The sequence below is a fragment of the Aquarana catesbeiana genome, linkage group LG09 (assembly GCF_042186555.1).
Source record: "Aquarana catesbeiana isolate 2022-GZ linkage group LG09, ASM4218655v1, whole genome shotgun sequence".
NCBI lineage: Eukaryota > Metazoa > Chordata > Amphibia > Anura > Ranidae > Aquarana > Aquarana catesbeiana.
In genome coordinates, this window is record NC_133332.1 from 49,646,710 (window position 1) to 49,666,267 (window position 19,558).

At 44.1% G+C, this 19,558-nt stretch overlaps 1 protein-coding gene and 1 long non-coding RNA gene across 2 annotated transcripts in view; one reads left to right on the plus strand and one right to left on the minus strand.

Annotated features, from left to right (window-relative positions):
• The window catches only part of LOC141107610 (regulator of G-protein signaling 3-like), a 163,086-nt gene that overhangs the window by 22,993 nt on the left and 120,535 nt on the right, over positions 1-19,558 (minus strand). Inside the window, exon 6 of the mRNA XM_073598465.1 lies at positions 15,943-16,109. Within this exon, the coding sequence (XP_073454566.1) occupies positions 15,943-16,109 (167 nt within the window). The remainder of the gene's footprint in view (positions 1-15,942; positions 16,110-19,558) is intronic.
• LOC141107611 (uncharacterized) lies at positions 4,671-15,336 on the plus strand. The gene is made up of 3 exons (XR_012235936.1): positions 4,671-4,776; positions 10,962-11,123; positions 15,045-15,336. It is a non-coding gene; the product is annotated as an uncharacterized lncRNA (long non-coding RNA).

Below are 19,558 nucleotides of genomic sequence, written 5' to 3' on the forward strand. Positions count from 1 at the left end.
ACCTCTGGAGGAACCCTGGTTGAGAAAGGCTGGAGTAGCCTAAAAAAACAAAAACCTAAGAAAACAAAATGACTCACCCAATCCTCTGCTCCCCTGTCAGTTGGCGGTCTCCTCTATTCCACTACACTCTGGCAGTGGACCGTCCCTCAGCAACTTTATGTCCAATGTAGGGCTATGGGCTCTGTGTTGGACTTCACGAGGTCCGCATCTAAAAACGGAAGTCCCCATTGAAATGAACAGAAAACGCATCAAAAACGCACCAGCATTGTGTTTTTGGTGGGTTTGTTTCAGTCACATGTCAAAGTTTCACAGGTGAATGCTCTATAATAGGCACCCAGGAAACGCACCGGAAACCAGGCAAAAACGCATACCTTTTTAACACAATTTTGCGCTGGAGCAGTGTGAAAGCAGCCTAAAAGGGACAGTAAGAGAATGATCTGTATTTGTATACATGGCCCTGACCCAGGTCAGTTATGCAAAAAGTATTTAAGGATCTGTATCAGCTTGAATGCCAGACAGCTAGTATTTTTTTTAGGAAGAAAAGTCGGCAATGGCACCCTACTAGTTCCTACAGTACAGCAACATTCCGGAGGGTCAAGGGCACAGGATATATTTAGTTCAGTTGAGGCTGGTCAATAGTGTTTTCAGGGCATCAGAGGTAGAGTATTCGATCCAAATGAGCCAGAGAGTTTTACATTTATCAAAGGTATCATTGTCTGAGGCTATCATCTCTTCCATGCTCATAATGTCGTTGACCACTGAGACCCAGGAAGACAGGGGAGGGGTGGTAGTGGTTTTCCAAAAAAGGGGTATAAGTTGTCTGGCTGCCGATAGGAAAAATCTTACTAGAGTATGTTTTTGCAAGGGTATGGAGCCCGGGAGCATAGATAATAGAGCTACCTCTGGTGTGGGTGTCGGTGGTCGATCATAAAGCCTACTGTAGATGGTGAAAACCTGGGACCAGAGGGGTTGAATGGCTCTGCATTCCCACCATATGTGGAGATAACTTCCCTCTGCGTTGCCGCATCTCCAACATGAAGTGGGGGCAGAGGGGAAGATTCTATGGAGTGATTGAGGGTCCTTGTACCACCTAGATAAGAGTTTAAAGTTCTTCTCTTGTGTATAACAAGAGGTGGAGGATTTATGTGTGAAGTGGAATGACTTTTCCAGTCAGCCAGAGAGAGATCCTTTCCTAGGTCCGTGGCCCACCTCCTGGTGTAAGATGGGGGTTGGTCATGGATCAGCGAGTGTTGTAATTTATAAATGGTGGAGAGCTGATGTTTGGGTGTATTTGTGAGAGAGCACAGCTATTTGTAGCCTGTCAAGGGCCTATGGATTTGGGAAGAGGAGAACAGGTCCGAACAGAAGGAAGATATCTGGAGAGCTGTAAACCAGTTACCCTGTTCTCCTGGTATAATGGATGTGCCCAAGGTTGGGTGTACAAATGAGCTTGCTATAGGCCAGGGGTCTTCAAACTATGGCCCTCCAGTTGTTCAGGAACTACAATTCCCATCATGCCTTGTCATGTCCGTGAATGTCAGAGTTTTACAATGCCTCATGGGATGTGCAGTTCCACAACAGCTGGAGGGCTGTAGTTTGAAGATCCCTGCTATAGGCCATGTAGAATGGAGATATGGGCCCACCGTGTTGGATCCTATACCCTGGGGGGGGGGGGGGCAGGGTGGTCAAAAAGTGATGTAAGTGGTGAGGGGTCTGTGGATAATATCGATGACAATCCCTTTTTGTACCATAGGTGTAGTGCTGCAATTGTTAGTGGAGAGAAATTAGACAGGAGGAACAATTTTTGCCCATACCCCCATAGCAAAGCCCGGAGGTCGGGGTGGAGAGATCTTGTTCTATCATGGTGGATGCCTTGGGGAAGGGTCGGGGAAACCATCAGGTATTATTTTAAATGAAAGCTGAAGGTTTAAAATGATTAAAAGTGACTTTTGAAATGACATGGACGTTAATGCTTATATAAGAATTTAGCTTTAATTGGGTTTACATATACTTTTAAAGTGGAAATTTACTCTCCCAATTAACATTGATTATTTTTAATTCTCATGCTGATAGGATTAGTACATAGATAGGAAAGTATATCATATCATAAATTTCTTTAGTTACTTGCTGGTTTCTTGCCTAGGCAAATGATGTCATACATCCCAGGAATCGACAGGAGTGGAAGAGAAGAGGGGAGGGTTTTCTCTGTTAAGCACACCCTCCTGCCTGCATGCCTGAACTAAGGGCAGATAGAATTCAGGAAGTAAAATGCTACATGAATCATTTGCCCTTACTCAAGATGGCCACAGTCAGACATGCTAGGGAGGTGTTTTTCAAAGTGATTTCTCAACCAAATAAAGCGTGGAGACATGGATGGATGGGGGGGAGTTTTCTTTGAATATAGAAATTTTATAGAAAGACCTGAACAAAATAATGGAATGGGCAACTACATGGCAAATGAGGTTTTATCTGGAAAAATGTAAAGTAATGCACTTGGGGCAAAAAACATAAATGCAAACTCGTTACTAGGTGGAGAACCGCTGGGGGAATCAAGGATGGAGAAATATCTGGGGGTCCTAGTAGATGACAGATTGAGCAATAGCATGCAATGTCAAGCTGCAGCTACCAAAGCCGGCAAAATATTAGCATGTATAATAAAAGGGAATTTACTCCAGAGATAAAACTATAATCTTGTCACTTTATAAAACTCTGGTCCGGCCACATCTGGAGTATTCTGTCCAGTTCGGGTCCCCAGTCCTCAGAAGGAATGTGCTGGAACTGGAGGGAGTCCAAAGGAGGGCAACGAAACGAATAAGGGGACTGGAGGACCTCAATTACGAGGAACGACTGCAAACACTAAATTTATTCTCGCTGGAGAAACTACGCCTGAGAGGAGTCATGATAGCAATTTACAAATAGCTCAATGGTGATCCCAGCATAGGAAATAAACTATTCAGTCTACAGTCAAGGAGTGTAAAAGGACACGGGGCCACACAATGAGATTGGAGGAGAAGCGTTTAACCCCAAACTGCGCAGGGGGTTTTTCACTGTCAGGGCAATAAGGATGTGCAACTCTCTTCCACAACTGGTGGTGTCAGTGGGGAGTATGAATATTTTTTAAGAGACTCTTGGATGTGCATCTTAAATAACACAGCATGCAGGGATATGGGAAATACCTATAGACACGGACACATGTACACCTACACAGGTTGAACTGGATGGACTATTGTCTTTATTCAACCTTACCTACTATGAAACTATATTAATGTGAATTAAAAAGTGTTTTTGGTCTGTGGTGCTCAGATGCAGTGAAGAAAGTAAACATCCTCCCTTTGCCCCCCCTCCCCCCCCATTGCAAGAGTTAAATATTTCTTTAGATCTAGACTCAAAAAGCAATTTTACTTACCCGATCCTCCGCTCCCCTGGCAGTCGGCGGTCTCCTATATTCCACTATGCTCCGGTAGTGGACTGTTCCTCAGCCCCCCCATGTCCAAGACAGGGCTCTGCATTAGACTTGATGAGGTCGGGGGGTGGGGGTGTTCAGGGACCTGTATTACAGCCTGAAGGTATGGAGGGACTGTTTTTTTGTGCCCCCCCCTAGACCTAAACAAGCATTGAACCCCTGCAGGCCTCGGGTGGCCCCACTGTAAGGGCTTGTTCACACTAGTGGTGCTCTCTGAAGAGGGATCCCCTCTCGGATTACCATTCAGTGAGCATTTGATAGGCTTTAACCCTTTGATCCCCACACTAGCATGCATGGCAAGCAATTGCGGGGCGCTTACAGTGCGTTCCCATTCGCTGAAAAGTGACAGGGGGTATAATTCTTGCTGCGACTGTGAAGCAAAGCATTGTGGCCGCAGCATGTGTACACCCCCCGGCCTCTGCAGCTAAAGAGGGTAGCAGTTGGATCAACCACCCCAACCACTAGTGTGAATGAACCCTTTCCCCGGAATTCAGCTTTAAAGTGGCCACTAAAAATATATAAAAGTCAAATAAGAATTTGAAGTAGCTAAATGAAAAGTCTGAGTCCATAGGAAGAATCTATGATTTGATGTTCTGGGCTGCAAATTTCGGAGCTGCCCTTCACCAGCAAAGTGGAAATCTTGGAGCAGATCCAGCAAGAAAGCGGAGATCCTAGTGATTGATTTCACACCGACTGCCGGAGAAAAAGAAAAGCGGAGTAAAATAAACATTATTTCTAAGCCTGGGACTCTTTTTAAGAGCGTGTTTGTCATCGGAAAAGTATGCCCTTTAAAGGCGAGAGCGAGAGAGGCTGCCTATGACAAGGCACTATCAACATTCGCTCGCTGACATGCGCCGGGCAGCTTCAAGCTGTGATAACAGTTTATTTACTGCGGTTGCACTGAGCGTTTAAAGACCATTACGAGGATATTTTTACACTGCGGCGCTGAGATCTGTCGCATTTTCATTTGCTAAAAAGTCACGATGCTCAAAGCTGAACTCCAGACAAGCAAAGGAAATACACAAACACATATGGAAGATGTCTTCTGTGCCGAAGGATCTGGAATTGTGTTCAGCCACTGTTGTGGTTCATAAAGCTCTGCCAGACAGAACAGCCAGGAAGGTGACGCAACTTTCTCTGCTGTTGTCTCACCTGCAAATCAGAAATTCTCACCTGCTTGCATGTGTCTCTCTCTCACCTTCTGGATAAAGTGAGGCGCCAATCTCTCGTCAACGCCATTCTGTTGTGTTTTCACCTGGGAGGGATTGGCACCTTGCACATTCAGCTGGCAAGGAAGTGACACATACAAGCAGGTGAGTGCGGTCTCCGCACATTTTAGCAATTCTCTTACTGTAATGTGACATCGGTCTTAGGGGTCGACTTACATCTATGTGTTGGGGGACACGCATGTGTTAATGCATGCATTACCCCAACGCACATTACAAAGCTCTCTTCTGACCAGTGGCAGCTGGTGCTAAAAATTTTGGGGGGGGGGGGGGGCAACACAAACTAACATAACCCCCCCGGAGGGCGGCCGACTCCCTGGCCAATAGGGGCTTTCTGATTGGCATGGAGGAGAATGAGGGAGAAAATAGCGAATATTAATTTGCCATTGTTACACAAGTGGGTGTGCTTGGGGCGCAGAGCCCACCCTTTTTTAAAGCCTATTAGAGCCTCTGGGTCTAATCACGTGCTTAAAAAAGAAAAAAAAACCCATTGGAAGCCATGCGTTCGGCGCCAGAATGTAGATTAGGGGGCCGGACGCATGGATGGGGGGTGGCACCCCTGTGCCCATAATGGACGGCTGCCACTGCTTCTGACAGCGGTGATGCATCGGTTTTTGTTTCCCTGTAAAGCAGGGAAAAAAACCTGCACACCCTTAGTAAAATCAGCACACATTACACATACTATACGTAGTTAGGCACACATTTAACTCTGATTGCCCCAGATGTTAACCCTTCCCAGCCAGTGTCATTAATACAGTGTATAGTATTAGCACTGATCATTGTATTAGTATAAATGGAGAGGTCAGTGGCAGTTAGCCAGTTCCCACAAAGTATCAGTTAGGCTCCTTCCACACTGAGGCGCTTTGCAGGCGCTAAAGTGCTAAAAATAGCGCCTGCAAAGCGCCCTGAAAGAGCTGCTCAATGCACACCAGTGTGAAAGCCCCGAGGGCTATCATACGGGAGCGGTGCGCTTGCAGGGAGGTCAAAAAAGTCCTGCAAGCCGCATCTTTGGAGCGCATTAGGAGCGGTGTATTTACCGCCCCTTCCCATTGAAAACAATGGAGCAGCGCTGCAAACCTGCCTGCAAAACGGCGCTTTGCGGGCGGTTTTAACCCTTTTTCGGCCGCTAGCGGGGGGTTAAATCCGCCTCGCTAGCGCCACTAAAACGACGATAGAACAGCGCTATATTTAGCACCGCTGTATCGACAGCGCCTGCACGCCTCAGTGTGAAAGTAGCCTCAGTGTGAGATTGGCCGCTTCACTATTGAAGTCCCGATATAAGTCACTGATTGTCGCCATTAATAGTATTACAAAAAAATAAAAAATTCCAGTATATATCTCATAGTTTGTAGATGTTATAACTTTCAAGCAATCAATATACACTTATTGGTATTTTTTTTTTAAACAAAGACATGTAGCAGAAATGCATATACAGAATACATGTATGAAGAAATTTGAGTTTTACATTTTTCTACTAGATATATTTTATAACAGAAAGTAAAAAATAGTGTTTTTTTTTTTTTTTCAAAATTATCAACTTTTCGATTATAGTGCAAAAAATAAAAAACCCAGAGGTGATCAAATACCACCAAAGGAAAGCTCTATTTCATCTCCAAATACGGAAAGATTTCTTCACAGTAAGAGATGTGAAAATGTGGAATAGAATCCCTCCAGAGGTGGTTCCTAAATGTACAGAATATAACTGTGTACTAACATTTATAGGTAAAGTTGATCCAGGGAAAATCCGATTGCCTCTCGGGGGATCAGGAAGGAATTTTTTCCCCTGTTGTAGCAAATTGGAGCATGCTCTGCTGGGGTTTTTTGCCTTCCTCTGGATTAACTGAAGGTATACAGGTAAAAGCCAGTAAATTAGAATATTTTGAAAAACTTGATTTATTTCAGTAATTGCATTCAAAAGGTGTAACTTGTACATTATATTTATTCATTGCACACAGACTGATGCATTCAAATGTTTATTTCATTTAATTTTGATGATTTGAAGTGGCAACAAATGAAAATCCAAAATTCCGTGTGTCACAAAATTAGAATATTACTTAAGGCTAATACAAAAAAGGGATTTTTTAGAAATGTTGGCCAACTGAAAAGTATGAAAATGAAAAATATGAGCATGTACAATACTCAATACTTGGTTGGAGCTCCTTTTGCCTCAATTACTGCATTAATGCGGCGTGGCATGGAGTCGATGAGTTTCTGGCACTGCTCAGGTGTTATGAGAGCCCAGGTTGCTCTGATAGTGGCCTTCAACTCTTCTGCGTTGTTGGGTCTGGCATTCTGCATCTTCCTTTTCACAATACCCCACAGATTTTCTATGGGGCTAAGGTCAGGGGAGTTGGCTGGCCAATTTAGAACAGAAATACCATGGTCCGTAAACCAGGCACGGGTAGATTTTGCGCTGTGTGCAGGCGCCAAGTCCTGTTGGAACCTGAAATCTCCATCTCCTTAGAGCAGGTCAGCAGCAGGAAGCATGAAGTGCTCTAAAACTTGCTGGTAGACGGCTGCGTTGACCCTGGATCTCAGGAAACAGAGTGGACCGACACCAGCAGATGACATGGCACCCCAAACCATCACTGATGGTGGAAACTTTACACTAGACTTCAGGCAACGTGGATCCTGTGCCTCTCCTGTCTTCCTCCAGACTCTGGGACCTCGATTTCCAAAGGAAATGCAAAATTTGCTTTCGTCAGAAAACATGACTTTGGACCACTCAGCAGCAGTCCAGCTCTTTTTTTCCTTAGCCCAGGTGAGACGGTTTTCGCGCTGTTTCTTGGTCAACAGTGGCTTGACACGAGGTATGCGGCAGTTGAAACCCATGTCTTTCAAGCGTCTCTTGGTGGTGGATCTTGAAGCACTGACTCCAGCAGCTGTCCACTCCTTGTGAATCTCCCCCACATTTTTGAATGGGTTTTTTTTCACAATCTTGACTAGGGCGCGGTGATCCCTATCGCTTGTACACTTTTTCTGACCACAGTTTTTCCTTCCCTTTGCCTCTCTATTAATGTGTTTGGACACAGAGCTCTGAGAACAGCCAGCCTCTTCAGCAATAACCTTTTGTGTCTTTCCCTCCTTGTGCAATGTGTCGATGGTCGCCTTTTGGACAGCTGTCAAATCTGAAGTCTTCCCCATGTTTGTGTAGGCTTCAGAACTGGACTGAGAGACCATTTAAAGCCCTTTGCAGGTGTTTTGAGTTAATCAGCTGATTAGTTTGTGGCACCAGGTGTCTTCAAAATGTAACCCTTACACAATATTCTAATTTTGTGACACACGGAATTTTGGATTTTCATTTGTTGCCACTTCAAATCATCAAAATTAAATGAAATAAACATTTGAATGCATCAGTCTGTGTGCAATGAATAAATATAATGTACAAGTTACACCTTTTGAATGCAATTACTGAAATAAATCAAGTTTTTCAAAATATTCTAATTTACTGGCTTTTACCTGTATACTGTAATTGGGTATACTGGATTGCACAATATTTTTTATTTTATTTATTTATTGTTTTTAAGGTTGAATTGGATGGACTTGTGTCTTTTTTCAACCTGACTAACTATGTAACTATTTGTGGGAAAAAATGATATAAATTGTGTTTGCGTATAGCATTGCATGACTGCGCAATCGCCAGTTTAAGTAGCGCAGTGCCAAATAGCAAAAACTGGCCTGGTCATGAAGGAGGTAAAATCTTTCAGAGCTAAAGCGGTAAAGCTGAACTCCAGGGATTTACCCTTGCAGGGTCAGACCCCCCATCCTGCAAGGGTTGGATGCATGTTTAGTGTGGGGGTGCAAGGGTAAGGTGTATTGCTTACCTTATTCCTGGTTCCGATAGGCTCCCTGCAGCTACATATGCAACCAGTCCAGCACTGCCGCCTTCTTAGGCACTCTCAGCGGTGGTCACATGTTTGCCTCTTCCACTTACAATGGAGCCTGTCAGGCTGATGGATAGGGTAAGTAAAACACTGTGTCCCTGCACCCCTAGACTTAATAAGCATTTCCCCCTTGCAGTTCCGTGGGGGCCCCAATGCATGGGTCGATTTTGTCTATTTTCCAGAGTTCATTCTTCCAAAACCAGGGGAATTTTGATTCCTCCTCTTAATTCCTCTTTTGAGGACAGTTTAATGTAGGAATCCTTTCCATGTGCTCAGTAAATACCCACGCTTTGCTTACTAATTAGCAGTGCTGCACAATGGTCTTTCTCCCAATATCAGTCTATCAGCTGGCTAACTTAAAAGAAGTACAGCACTCCTGTGACCCGCTGTGGGCCGATGTCACAGAGCTGGTCCTGGCTCGGGAAGGATTGCTACTATATGGTCGGGATCCACCCACATGACTGACAGTCACCAGCTCTCTGCTCACAGAGCTCTGAGAACCGAGTGATTGCCGGTGTTTGATCGCTCGGTTCACAGTGTTAGAGCCGGCGGGGGATAGATGCAGCATCCACCTACAGTGGATATAAAAAGTCTACACACCCCTGTTAAAATGTCAGGTTTCTGTGATGTAAAAAAAAAAAAAAAAATGACAAAAACAAATAATTTCAGACCTATAAACTGTACAACTCAATTGAACAACAAACTGGAATTTTTTTTAGGTGGAGGGAAGTAAAAGTAAAAAAATAAAATAATATGGCTGCATAAGTGTGCACACCCTTACACTAATACTTTGTTGAAGTACTTTTGATTTTATTACAGCACTCAGTCTTTTTGGGTATGAGTCTATCAGCATGGCACATCTTGACTTGGCAATATTTGCCCACTCTTCTTTGCATAAACATTCCAAATCTGTCAGATTGCGAGGGCATCTCCTGTGCACAGCCCTCTTCAGATCACCTCACAAATTTTCAATCAGACCCAGATCTGGGCTCTGGCTGGACCATTCCAAAACTTTAATCTTTTCTGGTGAAGCCATTCCTTTGTTGATTTGGATGTATGTTTTGGGTCGTTGTCATGCTGAAAGATGAAGTTCCTCTTCATGTTCAGCTTTCTAGCAGAAGGTTTTGTGCCAATATTGACTGGTATTTGGAACTGTTCATAATTCCCTCTACCTTGACTAAGGCCCCTGTTCCAGCTGAAGAAAAACACCCCCAAAGCATGATGCTGCCACCACCATGCTTCACGGTGGGTATGGTGTTCTTTTGGTGATGTGCAGTGTTGTTTTTGTGCCAAACATAATTATGGCCAAAAGTTCAACCTTGGTTTCATCAGGCCATAACACATTTTCCCACAAGCTTTTGGGAGACTTCAGGTGTGTTTTTGCAAAATGTTGCCAGGCTTGGATGTTTTTCTTCCTAAAAAAAGGCAAAAAGGCTTCCGTCTTGCCACTATACCCCATATCCCAGACATATGAAGAATACAGGAGATTGTTGTCACATGTACCACACAGCCAATACTTACCAGATATTCCTGCAGCTCCTTTAATGTTGCTGTAGGCCTCTTGGCAGCCTCCATGACCAGTTTTCTTCTCGTCTTTTCTTAAGTTTTGGAGGGACGTCCAGTTCTTGGTAATGTCACTGTTGTGCCATATTTTGTCCACTTGATGATGACTGTCTTCACTGTGTTCCATGGTATATCTAATGGCTTGGAAATTCTTTTGTACCCTTCTCCTGATTGAAACATTTTAACAATGAGATCCCTCTGATGCTTTGGAAGCTCTCTGCGGACCATGGCTTTTGCTGTAGGATGTGACTAAGACTAAGAAAATGTCAGGAAAGACCTACTAGAACAGCTAAACTTTATTTGGGGTTAATCAGAGGCACCTAAACTTTATTTGGGGTTAATCACTTAAAATGATGTCAGGTGTGTACTGACTCCTATTTAACATGAGTTTGAACGTGATTGCTTAATTCTGAACACAGCTACATCCCCAGTTATAAGAGGGTGTGCACACTTATGCAACCACATTTTTTTACCCCCCTCCTTAAAATATTTTAGCTTGTTTTTCAAGTGAGTTGTAAAGTTTATAGGTCACATTAAAGGAGGAAAACGTTCTGAAAATATTTATCTTTGTCTCATTTTTTTACATCACAGAAACCTGACATTTTAACAGGGGGTGTGTAAAAAAAAAAAATCCCAGCGGATATCTCAACTGTTGAGAAAGAAATATAGTAATTGCACTGAGCATCTAAGAGCTCCCCCTACAGATGTCAATGTTTAATGTCACAAAATTATTGAAGAGAAAGCTTAAAAAAATGATAAAAGCATGTAAAAAAAAATGTCTGTTCCTTTCTGATCGTCTTCTTTCATTGCATGGTCACCGGATAGGGTCTGCCCGATTGAAAACAGACTCTCTAAGGATGTGAAGCACCCACAATGGTCAGACAGCCAGAAGTCATGTGATCTCTGCCTAGACTTTTGGCCAGAAAGAAAGTTTACAGTCATAAACTTTAATAGGCGGACATGTTCCAGGAGGATTCATAATGAAGTGTAAGTTTTACATCCACTTTTATGACAAGATTTGTCCCAGAGACAGAAGACCTGGTAACTGTGTCCCTGAAACACAGACTGGATTATCTCCTAAACCGCATAACATGCTTTTAAGCGTGACCTTCGAAGTCATTTAGCAAATGTGCAATCACTGCCACAGAGGATGAAGACATCATAGTCCTCTCCTTGCTTAGGATTAGTGTCAGCAATATTGACAAATCCCCGGAGATAGCGCACATTCCTGGAGAAGACACTAAACGCCAATAATGACAAAGCATCCCGCGATGCCCCCCCCCCCCATCCGACACCTACGGCGTCCTTCTGATCTTTCTTTTCTCCAGGGTAGGGCGGTCAAAGGGGGTCATGAATAATAAACTTGCTCAAATCTCTCGTGATTTGATCTTAATGGGGTAAAAGGCTACTTCCCAAGCTGTGTATATTCAGATCACTTTTCAGAGGGCGGTTGACAGGCAGCTGGGAGAAAATAGGTCACCTACAGACCGCCTGTTTTAACCCTGAAAAGCCCACAGCACCACTCCACTCTGTAACCGAGTGCTTTATCTGCGATTGCATGGCAGCTGCGACGTGGTCCCATTCACGTGAATAGGTCACATTTTGCGGCGGTGCTGACCGCCCAACGTTACAAGGGGTGGAATTTTTGCTGTCTCTGCAAAGCAAAGCATCATGCCCGTGGCACGTGTTCAGTTGTAGGTTAAAGCAGTTTTTAACCCAAAACCAAAAGTTTAATATATTGCAGCTTACCAATCATTAGATGTGGTGGCTGCAGTCGTTTTTGTTTTTTTTTCCCCTTTGTTTTCACCTGTGATCTGTCCAGTAACAGACCTTCTGTAATAAAGTGCCCCCACTCCGGATGAAGGAGCACAGGAGACAGCAGAATATTCAGTCCGGGGGAAGGGGATTGTTAGACGTACTAGCAGATTTAGATACACTAACTGAAGTCAAAATCCGGCTCAACACTTCATAATCAGTTACAGCAACAGGTTTTTTTTTTTTTTTGTCTAGGGAAATTCATTTCACTTTCCTCTAATGCAGATTGCCTTGTATTATGATGCATATTGATTTAGGCTCCATGCACACTGAAGCTCATAAACAGCTGTTTTTTGGAGTTTGGGTGTTTTTTTTAACAGCCCATAAACTCCCCTCTATGTTATCCTTTGTGTCCATGCACACATGGACGTTTTTTTAGCTTTTATCAGCAGTGGAGTTTATGGGCCGTTTTCTGAACGCCATAAGATCGCATTCAAAGTGCCGTTTTTCTGACCACAAAAAAAGCTAGAAAACGCTAAACGCGCGTTAATTAGCGTTCAGCGTTCTACTTTTTTCAATGCATTGTGTGAGTTTGGGAATGCATTGTGGGATTTTTGGAGTGTCCTCTGTGTATTTTTATTAATAATGCCCATAAACGCTAAAAAAAAAAGCTAGTACAAAACGCTGTTAAAAGCGCGCTTTTCAACCAACGTTTTTGGCCAGCAATCTGGGATCCAGAAAAAGCTCCAGTTTTGCATGGAGCCTTACGCCTCATGCACACTGGGTGCTAAAATAATGTTATAAAAACGGCAGTAGCTTTGCAGTGAGTTTTTCAACTTTTTTGAAATAGCGTTTTTTAGCATTAATTAGCGCTTTTCCGCGTTAGTGTTTTATTTTTTGAAGAAAAAAAATGTATTTATTTTTTTCAATGGATCAAAAACATTAAAAACGCTGCTGAGTGCTGTTTTTGAGCGTTTATCAGCGTTTATCAGCGTTGGAGCGTTTTTACAGTTGAAAAACGTCTCTCAGAACCCACTAATTTTTTTTTTTTACTGCTCAAAAACGCCACTGCCCAAAACTGCCGATAACAGCCTATGTGTGCATGGACACATAGGATAACATGATGGAGAGTTTAATGACTGTAGAAAAAAACATCTACAGCCAAAAACAGCTGCTGTAAAAACGTCAAAAACGTCCAGTGTGCATGAGGCCAAAAGTGTTACTAAACCCAGGAGCCTGCATTCACTATATCTGGTCTCCCACAGTACACAGAACATGGAAATGCAATTATTTTATTACATATAAACTGCTAAATATCTTTTCTCATCAGCAGTATATAGCAGTCTTGTGACTTCTATCATTGTCTGGCTGAGCACTGGTTAAAGCTTGTAGGAGGAGTTTTCATTCTCCTCTGACTGTCCTATGAGGCTGCAGGACCCCTGACCCTCTGTCTGGACAGTGCTGATTGGCCCTGTGCCAATCACATGCACCTTCCAAAAAAAAAAAATTTTTGGAAAACAAACCAAACTGAGCATGTGCAGAGTGCCCCCAAGGCTCTATTCTATCGGCAGATGTATTAGGGACAGTAAAAGACAGAAATGACACTTTAGTGCTCCTAATTGAGACAAGTACACACTATTGAGGGATATGCTTCGGTTTACAATCACTTTAACCACTCGCTGACCAGCCGGCGCAGTTTTACGATGGCAGAATGGCACGGCTGGGCGAAGCGATGTTACATAACTGTGGCCACTAGGGGCACGCCCGCTGCTCGCCCCCCGAGCCGATGCGAGTTCTGCCGGGCTCCCGCGATCACTGGTGACACACTGAGAACTGGGATCTGTGTGTGTAAACACTCAGTTTCCGGTTCTCTGAGGGGAGAAGAGACTGGTCATCTGTTCATACGAAGTATGAACAGAGATCTGTCATCTTTCCTAGACAGTCCCCTCCACCCTTCAGTTAGAACACAGAGAGGGAACACAATTAACCCCTTGATCGCCCCCTAGTGGTTAACCCCTTCCCTGCCAGTGACATTTTTACAGTAATCAGTGCATTTTTATAGCACTGATCGCTGTGTAAATGCCAATGGTCCCAAAAATGTGTCAAAAGTGTCCGATGTGTCCGCCATAATGTCGCAGTCCCAATAAAAATCACAGATCGCCGCCATTACTAGTAGAAAAAAAAAAATTAATAATAAAAATGCCATAAAACTATCCCCTATTTTGTAGACGCTATAACTTTTGCGCAAACCAAACAATATACGCTTATTGCGATTTTGTTTACCAAAAATATGTAGAAGAATACGTATCGGCCTAAACTGAGGGAAAACATTTTTTTTTATATATTTTTGGGGGATATTTATTATAGCAAAAAGTAAAAAATATTGTTTTTTTCAAAATTGTCGCTCTTTTTTTGTTTATAGTGCAAAAATAAAAACCGCAGAGGCAATCAAATACCACCAAAAGAAAGCACTATCTGTGGGGAAAAAAGGTTGTCAATTTTGTTTGGGTGCAACTTCGCATGACCGCGCAATTGTCATTTCAAGTGACGCAGTGCCGAATCGCAAAAAGTGTTCTGGTCAGGAAGGGGGTAAAATCTTCCGGGGCTGAAGCGGTTAAAGGACTCCCCCCCCCCCCCCACCTCTATAGTTAGGTTGTGCACAAAAAACAGACGCCCAGTGATCCAGCGGTGTGCTCTAGGGATAAGCCGCAGCACACCTGGTCGGGTGTTGCCATCTACTTTTAATGTCATCGAGGGGGGGGCGGCGGTCTCTCCCGGGTTCTTGCAGCTGGCATTGTGATGATGCGCGTGCGCGGTATCGTCATAAGGCCAACTGAAAAAACAATAAGGAGACATGGTCCCTTGACGAAGCATTGCATGAGTACTCTATGGCTCCCTGTGATGTGTGAAGGAGGTATCCTAGGAGGCGATGGACAACTGCATACAGAATTCCTGCCTAGGAGAGGAACTAGGAACTAGGGTTCCCAAGAAAAGTATTTTCTAAAAAAAAAAAAAAAAAAATCCAATTGTGCGAGAGAAGAGGGCTGGAGGAAAATGGGAGAAAGTGAATGGAGAGGGATGAATTGCCATTTTAATGTCCTATAAGGTAGGTACAGGAAAATAATTATTAGTCTCCTCATTTCTGTACTTCAGCTTTTACAATGTGCACAGTCCAAACCTTCCACTAGAGTTTGCCAAGGCCATGAAGAAGGAGTCCACATCCCCGAAACATGTTGGTTGCACTTTGTTTCCTGAACCAATAAAGAAATCGCAATGAACCATCAAGTCATTTGGTCTATTTTTACTAGGTGTTCCTCACCACACAACCACAGACATGCAGGATCAAGAACTCAAACAGGTCTTCCATTGGGTCTTGGCAATTCAAAGCATTGGGACCCCCCAGCTAAATCTCTTTCACGGAAAGAAAAATTGAATATTCTTTCTAAGGCAGGGATCTCAAACTGGTGGCCCTCCAGCTGTTGCAGAACTACAAGATCCCATCATGCCTCTGCCTGAGGGAGTCAGCCTTGCAAAGGCTCATGGGACTTGTAGTTTTGCAACAGCTGGAGGGCCGCCAGTTTGAGACCTCTGTTTTGAGGCCTCATGCGTGCCAGATGTTTAGCCCCAGTGCATGAGACTAAGGTAAAGGAGGAAGGCACAGATCCAGCCCCGCTGCCAGCAGCCTGATAAATTCTGTGAGAGGCTGACAGCTGCTGTGGCCGGATGGTCCATTAGGTGCTACGAACGCTTAGGGCAGTAATGGGCCAATGGAAAAATGCCTGGAATACAAGTAGTCTTCTTTCCCTGGGTGTATACAGCCCGAAATATTATTACCGCTTGGTGCAAAGTCCAGCTGCAGCAACTTTTGGCCTCTCTTTTAACAGGCTGCTGGCAGCGGGGCTGGACTCTGCACCTACAACGCCAGGATCTCATGTTTCGGGGCTAAATGCCCAGTGTTTGCACGAGAGCCCCAAAATGTTATTATAGTGTTACATACTCAATTTAGATACAATTACTATGTAGATGAGTTTTCAAGAGCAGAGCGCGTTACCTCTTTTGGGGATTGAAACGCGATGTAGTGCTGATGGATTTTGCGAGCTCGGCTGTTGAGGATAAAATGAGGGTGCGTATCTCGGTACTCTTCACAGGCCAACCAGAAATCCAGGTTTTCATCGCTGAACTCTGACTGCAGGAATACCCGAAAGACGGCTCGTCCATCTGGAGGCAAAGAAAGATAGAAGAAGGCACATTTGTAAAGGATATTGTCAGTACCATGTGTCATGAACTATATCGCTTTAAGGGAGCCTGGGAGAAAAACGAAGGATGCCAATATTTTAGTATGAATCTGTACTGTGCCCATGATACAGGTTCTCTTTAATGCCCCCCTTTCCATGTTATTTTTTGTTTCGTTCTGTTCAGCTGTTGGGCACTGAGGAAGGTGGCCCTTGTCTAAGCTCCGCAGTCAAAGTGTACATTGACTGTTTCTACACGTTTAGCCACGCAGCACCAGAAAACTTAAAGGCTAACTCCATTTTCGTGGAAAAAAAAATATAATAAATAAGAAAAAAAAAAAAAAAAAAAAAAGCAAGCATATACAATTACTACACAAGCCACGTTGTAATTTAATGTTATTAAAAATTGACTTTCCTTTTCAATCTGCAGTGCTGCCATTTTCTGTAAAATCCAATGCAATATGGCTACCTGGAGGTGTTTTCTATACGGCTGATGACATAACACCCCCAATACTGTCATTTCCTGCTTGTGTGATTGGCTCACTGATTTTCCCAGCTGTCTGCACTAAAATACAAGTCAGATTTTTAGGCATCCTCTGCAATAGGAATTTCATTTTTGGTGTGATACTTGCTAAACTACCCCAGTAGGAATTGCTGCAGTCAGGGTTCCCCACTGCTACACAGCCAGTCACACAGCATTTCCTTCTTGCATCCAGACACAGTAATCAGTCCTTTGGCTTGTTTTTGTTGTTTTATTAGGAGCATGATAACTTGGATGGGGTAAGGGATTATGGGATGCCCAACTAAACAGAACTAGGGAAAACGTCCTCCCTATTTACAGATTCCTCGCCTTCCTTCCTCCTACACAAACTTAGTTCCCTTTTGTACGGGTTCTGCTGGCTCACTGCTGGAGGAGCTAACAGTCTCTTGTCAGCTTAGCAACAGCCCATTACAGGCTAGGAACTCCCAGTCCCTCCCTAAAGTAGTACATAAGGAGTGAACAGCATCTTACACCACCTTCTGCTTCCCCGCGGACACTGATTCCAGTTTCACTGCTTGCAGAAAATGCTAGCCCGCCTGGCTGCTTTCTCTTCCCAGTCCTCCTGACTGACACGCACACACATGCACATGGAGGCTCCCCAGGGCAAGGTTGGAGAAAGACTTGGCCCACCGCTGTCTTCAAGAGAGCACTGCTACAGCTGGCAGTCTCTCCCCTTGCCTGTCCCTGCACCATGCTGATCTACTCACTGTCTCTCCTTGCTGCCTCTCCAGTTAGGGTCCCTCCAACTGCCCCCTGTGGTAGGATCCCTCCAGGCCAGCCTCTCGAGCTCCAGCCCGAGGTAAAACCCCTCCCCAGCAGGGGTCCCTCAAGGGCCACCGGCACCCACTCCTCAGCACTGCTTCTCCATCTTCCACCCAACTTCCCTACTGGCATGGCCCATGTCTATTTAAGAGCTCCTTAGTTCCCTGCCAGGACCCCAACCTGGGGATTGGCTAAAGGCCCCTAAATATGCAAGGCAACCCCTTTTAGCTTCCACCCACTATTTTCTAGAATGTTTTCCAACATTCTAGAAACAGGAGGGTGCACCAGGGAGCTGCCAGGACGAGTCACCCAGCCCTGGCCTAGAATAAGCCTGACCCAAATTCAGTGACTCAGGTTTATCCCTGGGCCAGAGTATAGTTTATCTACTGTCACTACTACATACCTCCCAACTGTTCCTGATTTCGAGGGACTGTCCCTGATTTGGAGAAAAGTCCCTCTGACCCTCATTCCTCCTCATTTGTCCCTCATTTGGTCTGATTTTTATCTTTCAAAACGTGTTTTGCAGTGCTAAACGTTTCATCTGATTTCCAAATTGCTGCATTTTTAAATTCCAGAAGCCAATATAAAGGAATAGTAGTGGAAAAAAGCACTTGTGGGTTTAATCAATCTTGTGTTTTTGTACAACTCTCCTTTAAGGGGGCGTGGCAAGGGGTGTATCCTATGCCTGCATACTTTTGCTGATAGGTGTCCCTCATTCCCATCTCAAAATGTTGGGAGGTATGCTACTAGTAGCACACATTAGAGGGTGCTACAGAGCTAATTACTTCTAAAGGGATGCAGACCCTGAAAGTTTCCTTATTAGAACACTGAGAGTGAACCAGGAGATTATAATAAAACAGACCCTCCCATTCAGAAACAGTCTGCACAGAACATGTTCATACAGAGCTACTTCTTCAGAGCAGAAACAGGTAGGAATGCTTCTGCAAAGTTTGTTAACATCCCTGTAATGTACACTGATCACCCAGAAGGGATTTTTTTCTCAACAAAAGTAGAGTTCGTCTTTAACTCCTTTATGACCAATTAACACATCATTGTGGCATCCAGTGTACTTTAAGGCTGGACGTCCGCCTGCACGCTCCCAACAAAGAGACCAGACTGTCGGTGACAGCGCTGGGTCTCTACTAACAATTGGGACCCGGGGTATTCTGGATCCTGATCACTGTGATAGTCTCTGATAGGTTATGACAATGATCATTCACTCTGTAGCCAGCCCCTGTGATGTTTTTCCTCTGTGAATTGGAGAAAAAGACTTTCCCTCTAGGAGGAGAAGAAACATTGCATCTTTTCCTCCTCTAGACCCATTCGGGTCCGCCTGTCAATTTTTCAGGAGGAACCCGATCAGACCCTTCAGTCTCCTCTGTGGAGCAGCGGGGGAGTCAACTGACATCCCATCTGATCCTATCCAGACGTATGGGGATCCGTTCCCCATCCATCTGGTGGATTGCATGGCAGTCGGGTGTAATTGTACAGGCGGTCCATTTACATCTGACCGCCCATAGAGGAAGGACAGTGGGCTGTGTCTCTATCCGCTCTGCATAAGCGGAGTGAACAAGGGACAGCCATCAGCCTGCTCAGTGGACAAATTCCCCGCTGAGCAGGCAGAGCCCACCCCCTTTGGAAGGGGCCTTAAAAAAAAAAGTCTGTTAAAATGTGTACAGTTTTACTAACAGATGTCGAAGTTGCAAAATTGGGTTTGGGCATTAAGGTTTTGTTTTGACCCTGGTCATGAAGGGGTTAGGGACCTGGCCAGGGATGTAAGACAAACAAAGCTCGCCCGTTGGTTCAGCATTGACCTCACATGGCCAGGGATGCTTGTAATTTAGCCTCAAGCTCTGTGTAGACTTCTGAGAAATGCAGCGAGCCAGTTATAAGAATGGTTCCAGGAATTTCTGTCTACAAAGTGAGTATTGTTGCTATGGTTACTTAAAAGAGAAAAGCGCTTCTACTGGAATTTTTTTTAAAAAAAAAAAACCTTAGGTAGCTGTGGATTGAAATGGAAAGAATCATTCATTAATAACATTAAATTACAAAGTCCCCTGTGTGGCAATTAAATTTGTATCAGATGTTATTAAAACTGTATGTTTTATTCCAAAAAAAGCAAAAAAAAAAAA